At 41.7% G+C, this 10152-nt stretch overlaps 1 protein-coding gene across 1 annotated transcript in view; it reads right to left on the bottom strand.

Moving 5' to 3' along the window:
* SLC2A13 (solute carrier family 2 member 13) overlaps nucleotides 1-5723 on the bottom strand; it is a 305609-nt gene extending 299886 nt beyond the window's left edge. Inside the window, exon 1 of the mRNA XM_006918238.3 lies at nucleotides 4911-5723. Within this exon, the coding sequence (XP_006918300.1) occupies nucleotides 4911-5463 (553 nt within the window). The 5' untranslated portion in view covers nucleotides 5464-5723. The remainder of the gene's footprint in view (nucleotides 1-4910) is intronic.
* Between the last annotated feature and the right edge of the window lie 4429 nt (nucleotides 5724-10152).

Raw genomic sequence — 10152 nt, 5'->3', positions numbered from 1 at the left:
ACACACTAAATGAGCAGTAAAGTAAATGCTAACACCATGGAGAAAGGGCTAAATTAAATTGCTGGTTTTGGGGCTATGTATATGCTAACAGTGATAATAGTACTATGTTCTTGTAATTTGCCCTTTCCAGACAACTTTTTTGTGTGTTATACATGAGAGAATACAAGGTCCCAGATAACAATCAAATAAAGCAAAACTGTGCAAACTCACATTCTTTCAATCCTGTTATATATACCCTAACTATATCTAAAAACTTTGATTACAGGTACAATACTGCTAAATCTTGCAAAATGTGATTGTGTATAAAGGACATACAAAATAAGATTACTCTCTAGAATACAAAAAGTTTGGGGACAGCAAATTTGTGTTGAAGGGGTCATAAAAGGCCTAAGATGCGCCACTTTGGCACTGAAGGCAATCAGGACTGTGGGCTTAAGAGAAACGTTTCTCTCTCCCTTAAAAAATGTCATCTCTAGAGATATCTTTATGACTGATCTATAGGGCATGACAAACATCTAATTACTGAATATCTGCTCTTATCTTTCGAATGACCTTCCTCTCCTTAGAAACGCCAAGGCGCCTTACCTCATTCTTAGCTCAAACTGCTACAATATACATACATCTCATGTTAACGTTGTTTCTGAACCTCTCATGTATGTGGAGTCTTTAACTCTCACGTATGTGGGGTTTCCGCCTATATGTATGTAATCAAATTTGGTTCCTTTTGTTAATCTATCTCATATATATTTAATTAGACCAGCTGAAAGCTAGAAAATTTTCTACCTCCACTACTGTGTACTATTTCAAATTTGAGTTTTCAAGTTTAAAAAGTTTGAGTGGCAATGGTAGTAGGGCAGAGACAAAGGTCTGGTCCCAGGACTCAAGTCACGGATAAGAACAAACCAAACCAGGAGAATGAAAGGAAGCTCTGATGAAACCAAAAACCTAAAATAATGCCCTATGCAAAACTAGCACTCAATAAGCTGATTTTGTTGTAACTCATAAAGGAAACAGGACTTTTAAACTAAAATACCCCTGATTTCAGATGCTTCTTTTACTGTCACTCGTTTAATATAGACTAACGACTATACTCGACTAATATCTTTATCTTTTTCGCAAGTTTCTGCTGAAGGGCCTACTGACTCTTCCAATTCCAGAAATTCATGGCCGCATGCAAAGCTTTACCCACCCCGTAGTAACAATCTTGGACAAAGACTTCTAATACTACAAAATTCAAAGAGGCAAGAGCTTTGGGGAAGAAAGTAGAGTTTAAAAGCAGAATGGAGGTGGGGGCAGAGAGCAGATTCAAAGGATGTTTAATCTGATCACATTATTTACAACGAATAGCCTCCAATTGACTGTCCTGCATAAGCACGGCCAAATAAACTTTATTTAGCCTACCCCTCTTCCCCCCAAAAAATCATTCCAGTTTCATGACCACCCATCACGCTTCATTCACTTCATGCTTCAAACAGTGCTTTGATTTTTCTGTGCCTTTACACCTGCTGCTGACTACCTTAAATGTCCAGTATGATAAGAGAAAGAGGTTTTGTTTTTTTTCAATCCTGACTTTGTACCAGTGACATTGTCTTTTAACTGCTGTAGGCTGTTTCCACATCTAGCAGAAGGGGACCTACTTCAAAGGGTCAGAAGGATTGAGATAACATATGTAAAGTAACAGCAGGGTAGCTAGTATATACTAAAAGATTAAATATTACTTCCTTTCCCAGATTCTCTACATCTGATGAACTCCTACTCACTCTTCAAACCTTAGTTGAAATAATTGTTTTTGTAAAACCTCCTTAATTCTATGTTCTATTTACTCCCCCTCCCCCCAAATAATCAATTGCCTACTCTTTTGCCAGTCCTGTGGCACTTAGAGAAACCTCTATTGTATTTTAATTGCTTCTGGATGGTCTTTCTATCCCATTAGAGAATGAAAACCTCCTGGGTGGAATTTTTACCTAATTACTGCCTACTCCAAACCTGATAGAATCAATAATGAAAGTTTAATTAGCATTTGTCAAACAGAAAAATGAATTATTTCGTTAAACTGTTATAAACTAAAACCCTTAGAAATATTTTACTATACACTATTTAGAAAAAAAAATCATAACAATATCCTAACTTAGAGTTGTACCCTACCAGCAATGGAATTATTTTAATGTTCCTACTCACCATTCATTTAATTTATTCATCAACAAGTGTCTCCACAAGTCTTGGATACATCAGTGAACAAAATGAACAAAAAACTCTGTCCTTCTGGATCTTATATTTACCACAGGTAAATCTGTGGAAGAAATTATCATTGCAAACTTGTCAACATTTACTAAGTATCGAAAAGACAACAATACCAAAAAAACAAAAAAAAAAAACCACAACTCCTGACCACACATAAAATTTAACTACTTAAAAAGGTAGAATGAAATTAACCAAGATTTAATGTATCAAACAAACAAAACCAATTTAGTATCCCTAAAAATAATGCTCATGTTAGGGACCCATTCCCGTATAGCTAAAAATCATTCTTGTGACTTCTCTTTGAGAGTTTAATCTTTGTGAAATTAGTAATCTTTGTGAGTTTTAAGGATTTTACATATACAATTATATCCTTTGCATAGACTCTAATATGAAATGTGGTATTGTTCAATGTGGCCCATTATACAGCCTGTTTTACAACCTTAAAACATTCTTTATTTGAAAAGAAGTTTTATGAAGCTTTGTATCAGGGGTTCTACCCTAAGGGGTGTATTCCTCAGGAGTGACACAGGCCTTAGTAGGACCGACCTACGTCTCAACTGGCTGTACTGTCAGGCAAGCAGCCCAGACGCCACAGGGCCAGGCTGTGAGACACAGAGGCATCCACGGTTCCAGCACACCAACCTTTCCAATCTTGCTCTCCACTTCATCCTCTTTGTTGCATCCACCCTGTTCCCCAAGCATGCCATATGCTTTCCTTTCTTAATTCATTCCCTGGTTTAGACGGTCTTTTCCTCATTTCTTCTGTTAAACTACTATTCAACATTTTATTTTCATCTGGAATTGCTTCTAGCTTCCCTCTGCTCAAGGTAACCATGCTCTTTTTGAATTCAGCCCTGAGAACCTTTCTTATGGAGCTCAGCAAGTTCTAACTTGCTTCAGTTCCACCCTGCCACGCTTACTGGAGCATAAATGCTCCTCATCGTTCTGCTCACAACACCTGGAAGGGGACCTTACACACAACAGGAGTTCAATTTTCCTATCAGAGAGTCAATATACCATCCAAATACCCAATATTTGCCATAGCTAAACACTATGAGGCTTCATTTAGAGATTTCTACAAAACATTAAATTTCAAAATCACAAGTAAAATTCAGTCTCATGGAACAAATCTTCCTATATAAAACTGTTGTTTCTATGTCAGAAGAAACAAAAAAGGAGGTGCAGGTGTCCCAAGCAGAAAATGCTAAGAATCCTGATCATTTGACTTAAACACCAGGTGATTTGGTGAAGGGTCCTGAAGGCATTAGTAGTTCCTATAAAAAAGGTTTCACTTCAGCTGTACTTTTTGGTCATTCTGGACTTTAATGTAGCAAGGAAACATTTAACTGAGGGCCTAACCTGGCTTCACTAATTAACAGTACAATGAACAAAAGGCAGGTCAGTAGTGACAGCATCCAGATACAAAGTGTGATGAGCTGGATTTAGGTTCCAAGTTCCTACGTGAGTTGTACAAATGGGGCTCTCTTCCCCTGAGAGCCTACAGAAAAGGGCTGAAAAGCATAAATGTCAAACAAGTGGTGAATGGACAGAACATCAGGGACCCCAGGTAGAAAGGGCTTTTCATCAAGCCTCAGCAATAGGAGATAAATATGTCAACAGCACCCTAAAGGAAACAAAAAACGAATTATAAAATGAAATATTTAAAAAGCACCAGTGGTGTGTCTTAGAAAAACTAATAGTGAGATTTAAGTCTCACCCCCTCGCCCCCACACTTTCCCTCAAAAGTGCTTTCTAATAATACTGAGCACATTCCAAATCGCTTCTGTCTGCCAAGATCTTGCCAAGTGCACCTCCACCGCTCAGCAACCAGGGTGAAAAATCAATGCCCTGGGAACCTTAATCCCATATTTTTGAAGTAAACTGCAAATATCTATCCTGCTGTGCATTTATCCACATGGGGAGTAGTTCCTAAGTGAATTTAGAAAGTGAACATGACTTATAATAGATAATTTGGTTCCCAAAGGGAAAGCAGGAGAGGCAAAAAGAAGAGAATGGGTGAATATGGATTTAAAGGAAAAGGTTAGAAAAATAGAGGATCGAGGAATTCGTTTGGGGAAAAGGTGAAAGCAAAAGACAATGCAAAAAAGTAAACGCAAAAAGAGGGGAAAATTATACTCCACCTAAAGATAAATGACTAGAGAAGAGAGAAGGGGTAGCAAAGTATAGTTTTTGAGTCCTGAATTACTTAACTTTAAAATTAACTACTACTTTAAGACTGGTTGGGTTCGGAGATTGGAATCCTAGAAAAAGAAAGGAGCTAGCAGTGAAGAAACAAAGCAAGACAATGCAAAGACTTAAAGAGACCTTCCCTCCTACACTATACGGCAGCATCAGGTCGGGCTCGATCAAGGAAAAGAAGCGGGTGATGAGCGGGGGTTCTCGCAAGTGCTCAGAGAAGCAACAATCCGCGGATTCACCTGTCCAGGGGCTACTGAAGATTCCCGTGGGCTCGAGCCCCTCCCCACCCCCATACCCCTAGGGAGCCTTGGGGGCCGGATTAACCGGTGGGCAAGAGAAGTGGTCTGAGTATTCTCAGACCTGGCAAGACCCGACGGGGACCCTGGGAGGAGCAAAAGGAAGCTAGCGACCAGGGTCAGGGGCGGTGACGCCAGGGATCCCCGGGTGCCCTTCGCAGAGCCCGAACTCACCGATGCCAAGCCCTACGACCAGGCGTCCGGCGAGCAGGGTCTCCTTGCTGTTCGCTGCGGCCAGCACCGCGGAGCCGGCGGTGAAGAGGGCACTGGCCAGCAGGATGGCGGCTCGGCGGCCGAAGACGCCGTTGAGGGCCCCGCCAGCCAGCGCCGAGACGGCGGCCGCCCCCACCGTGCTGGACACCAGCAGCTCCTGCCACAGCGCGTCCAGGCTGAGCTGCCGCTTGAGCAGCAGCATGGCCCCCGACACCACCCCGGTGTCATAGCCGAACAGGAAGCCGCCCAGCGCGGAGAAGACCGCCACCACGTACACGAAGGCGGGGGTCTCGTCCTGCTGGAACTGCTGCCGCGCCGCGCGCTCCAGGTCCCCGACGCCGCCGCCGCCGCCCGCGCTCTGCAGGCTGCTGCTCGACTCAGCGGCCGCCAGGAGGCTGCGCTCCCCGGCCGCGCTCGCCGCGTCCGGCTCCTGCTGCTTCCTGCGCCTCTCGCCCTTGAGGCTGCTCAGACTCCGCAGCGTGTACTCCACATTCTCGCTCGCCTTGCGGGACATAGGGCAGCAGGGGCCCGGGGCTTCCCGGGGCGACGAGGCTCCGCAGGCGGGCGGTCTCGGAGGGTTGGACAGCCTGAGCGGGCAGGAGCCGCCGCCGCCGGCTCCCGCTCCGGATGCCACGGCAGCAGCCGCCGCCGCGGCTGCTCCGGGGAGAAAGTTGCTGCCCGCCGAGCTCCGGCGCCGGGGAGTTGAAGCCTGGCGGGTCTCACTCGAGACTCACTCCCCGCGCCTGCCGAGCTGGCGCTGCGGAGCAGGCGGGAGGCGGGTCCGCGGGTCACGTGCAGCTCGGGGCCAGCGGGGCAGAGCCGCGGAGATGCTCCGCCCCCTCCCTGGGCGGAGCCAGGCTCAGCCCGCCCCGGACCACACCCCCAGGTTGAGGGCAACTCAGACCCAAGCCTCTTCATTTAGGGCTGTGACATCTGTAAGGAATTAACCCTAATTTGGGGGCTGCAGATGGGGAGCAGACCAATGTGGGATTGCCAAGTAATAGGCTTCCACACCGGAGAAATGGCCTACAACGCTCGCAGTGTTTGGTAGGCTAGGGAGAGAACCCCGTAAAACATCATGATCCTCCTAACAGCCTAGGGATGGCCAAGGCTGGAAAAGGCCTTAAAAAAAAAAAAAAAAAAATTCTGGTATGGCATATAGCAAGCACAATTTATAATATTGTGAAATAAATAAGTTTGTTGTGGAGCAATTCAAGACTGTGTTCTTTTATTTCTATAACCAGTTTCCTCTCATAGCCAGTCTCTCCTCAATTTATGCTTATTTTAAAGGCGTGGTACATCTCGATGCTTTGAGAACAGAGATAAATGTATCTCCCCAGGTAAATCTCAAACCTCTTTCCGTGGATCTCTGATGTGTAAAAGAAAATTCACATTTAAACGTGTTATTCCTATATAATCAAGCAGTTCTCAGTGGTAGAAAGTAAACCCACGACTCTGATTGGTGATTTAATAGGGAATCTTCACCTCCCTCCCCACAACACGCTCACCAAAAGAACGGACATCTTCTCCTCTGAGAAATCCCCACTGTTGCCCTCCATTCGCAAGGGCAATTTTCAACTGCTTCATTTGCTTGAAACAAGCAAAAATGACGTTATTTGCGACCAGTTTTTCAAACTGTTGGGTTAACTGCCTGTTCGTTTTTTCCCTCTCTTTGATATAAATCATTTGTAAATCATTTCATACAGTTCCACTTCAGAAGAGAATCATGACTTTGGCGCTCTGATTTGCTTTCATTCTTCAGGCTGAGGGCAGGAGGTAATATGAATCATGCGATTCTATTCCTCACAATTTCATGCTCTTTTATTTTCTTTATTTGAGAAAAAGGTTTCTTATCCTGAGGCCTATTTTTCATGTCGTCTAAAAGTTTTTTTCTTTTAGAGTAAAGGATTTTGTCGTCCCTGTTTCAATAAAAATTATAACTTGTCAAAATTGCTTTCATATAGATTATTAGTTATGATTATCTCCCATATTATATCACTTCTGTTTCCAAAAACATGGAAAAATAATGAGCTCAAGGGACTTAACTTTTTAAACTCATCGTGTAGCTTCAAAGCCAGGCTCTCTCTTCATTCTTAGAGATCAGTTAAACAGAGAGCTTTCAGCTCTGGAGCAATGAACTTAATATTCAGGGTCAGAAAAGATTCAGGTGAGAACGCACCTTTTTCCATTCCTACATAGTAAAACTGCTCCACCTTGTGGTAAAATGGTTCACCGCTTCTGAAGAAAACGGCTCCCCAGGTGATTTCAGCTGGTAGTGTTGACAGTTCTCTCTTGTTGAGATGAAACAAACTGCCTTTTATTCCTAGCAGGTGTAGTAAACACCTTGCCTTCTGAGTATCCCTTGATGGAAATTCACCTTTTGTGCAACAGAATGCTCAACTAAAAATGGTTCCGCTCCGTATCATCATGGCATTTAAATACCTACAGTCGGGTTAGAACTGAAAAGAAATATGACATGAAAAAAAAGGCATCAGAGAGTTAAACAGAGTTATTCTCAGGCCACGGGGGGTGGGGGAAGCGAATTTCAATTTAACACCACAGCGTGAGTCTAAAATGGAGTCCCCAAAGCCTGCTCCAACTGCAGATTATGGTGAAATGGAATGCCCATCAGCTGAGAAGCAAGACATGAATCCCATCACTATCACTGTTTTACTATACATCTTTTGACAAATCACCAGATTAGCTTTTGCCTTGTTTTCTAATTTGAAGAGAAGATAATGGTGCAACTATACATTAACTGGAGTAAGCATGAAAAAGTATTTTGAAATACAATTAATTTCCATTGCAGAGAAAATAATAATTATAAAAATCATTATTGGTTTGCAAAGTGAGTTCAAAAGTCCCGGTTTTAAGTATATTTGCTTTAGCTTTACAACCTCCAGGAACATTAAGGATCCACTGTAGAAAATGGAAAGAAGAGAGAGAGGGGTTAGCTATACTGCTCCAGATCCTATCAGGCAAAGACATTTGTCATTCATTCAATAGAAGTTGTTGTTGTTGTTGTTTGTTGTTGAGAGGGGATAGTAGAGTTGGGAGCAGTGTTTTCTTTGTGTTTATCGAATTTTTATTTTTAATTTCACAAGAAATGCATCCTTGTTGCAAAGCAGTCTAACAATAAAGATAACACAAAAATTCCTTCCCAGTCATCTCTTCTACCTTAACAGTCCCTTTTCTCCAGAGATAACCCCTCCTACGACTTTGAAATGACTCTTTCCAGAATTTTCTCTATGCATGTATATGTATGCATTTGGATGTACACAGTAAAATATGCAGGTTGTTTCATTTGTTTTTGTACTGTTTAAATTGCAAAGGAAAGAAAACCCAAATCGAACTGGTTAAACCCAAATCGAAATTGTGGCAGAGGGAGAGGATTTATTGGCTCTTGTCTCTGAAAAGTTTATAGTATACTGGTTTCAGGTACAACGTGATAAGAGAATCAAACACCAGGTGTCACCAAGAAGAGATTTTGCTTCATCTCTTCACTTGGCTTCTTACTACTTAGGCTCCATTCAAAAATTCCATGTGGTGGCCAAATGGCTACAGTAAGTTAGTTCCATTCTCTATACCCTATTCCACTCATTTCTAAGGGGCGGAAAAAAAAGTTTTTTTCTCTGATGCCCTAGCAAACTGCCTTGTGTCTAATTGTATCTGTCAATTATGTGCCCACCTCTGATCCAATTATCGTAGATGGGAGACTGCCGCTTGATGGTCAGGTGAGGGCCAGTCAGTGCCCACATCATGCTTGTGCTGTTAGTGGAAGTAAATCATATAAGCTGAGATTGTTGAGAGGGATTCCTATAAAAAATAGGGCGTGCTATTTTGCCAGAAGACAGGTAAGTAAATACTGGCAATAAAACCAACAGATTTAAGTTACCATAAGTAACTAGTAAAGTAACATGGCTTAAAAGCCAAGTACAGCATTTCAAGAAGTAGGAAAGGGCTAAAAGAATCAAATATATTGCATAGAGATCTAAATGAATAAAACATATGAAGTCATTGAATTTGACTATTAGAAAGTCAATGGTGAAGACCTAATTAATGTACACCATGTTGACTACGGTTAACAGTTCATAATATATTGTTTACTAGAAATTTGCTAATAGAGTAGATCTTAAATGTTCTCACTACCAAAAAAAGGTAACTATGTGAAGTGATGGATATGTGAATTAGCTTGATTGTGGTATGTATATTTAAACATCACATTGTATGACTTAAATATATATAATTTTTATTTGTCAATCATATCACAATAAAGCTGAGGGAAAAAAGGAAAGAGAAAAAAGTCAATGGTGACTGCTTAGAATGAGAATGTTGTTTTGGTGGTTTTATGTTCAAAAATCTAGTAATACAAGAATCCTGTCCTATTGCTTATTCTTCATTTCTGTACATATAACAGACAATAGCAGCTTCAGAATAACCAAATTATATTGTAAATATATACAAAGATAAAGTGTGGGTCCCATGGCTTAGTTATAAGGTATATTAATATGCGCTTATTAGTTCCCCCCAAATCTTGCATTTCTTTGACTTGCTCTAAAGAGGAGCAGGAAAAAGATGGGATGAGAGAGGTAGCAATGGAGGGTAAGAAGAAAGGATGGTCAGCATATCCTAATGGACAATTCACAATCTAGATCTGCTTGCTACAGGTTGACAAGGAGAAGGAAACACAAGAAAGCATGAGGCCTTGATGATGTTTTAACACACATTGACCCTGCTCACTAATGACCATGACTCAATCACGGATAGAACCTGTAACACAACATAATATCATCTCCTCCTTCTTTGTATGGGCAGGGTTGCAATGCCTCTTCCCCCTCAGGGACTTTTAAGAGAGCAATTTCAATTAAAAAGAAATTAATGAAAATAGCAAATATATACTGCATTTTCTAAAAGGCTCTTGGTAAATGTAATAACGGAAAGAATAGCTTAAAGAATTATCAGGATCAAGAGAAAAGTGAAGGTATCAGTCATGCCTTGAATTTATTCAGATGCTGAAGTAAAAAGAAGAAATTGACAATTCAAGAGCCTGAATGATTGATAGAAAAAGGTTCAAGAAGGTAGGGAGGATGAAGAGCAAGATTACTAGGAGAGAGTCTAACCTCGTGATAGGTAGGAGGAGGAATACTTCCTCTGAGGAAAAGGCAAGCCAAAAAAAAGGGGGGGTAAAGGGGGGAGAAAGAAC

The sequence above is a fragment of the Pteropus alecto genome, unplaced genomic scaffold (assembly GCF_000325575.1).
Source record: "Pteropus alecto unplaced genomic scaffold, ASM32557v1 scaffold778, whole genome shotgun sequence".
Lineage (NCBI taxonomy): Eukaryota > Metazoa > Chordata > Mammalia > Chiroptera > Pteropodidae > Pteropus > Pteropus alecto.
Note: the sequence above shows the minus strand (reverse complement) of the source record. Positions and strands in the feature narration are given on the sequence as shown.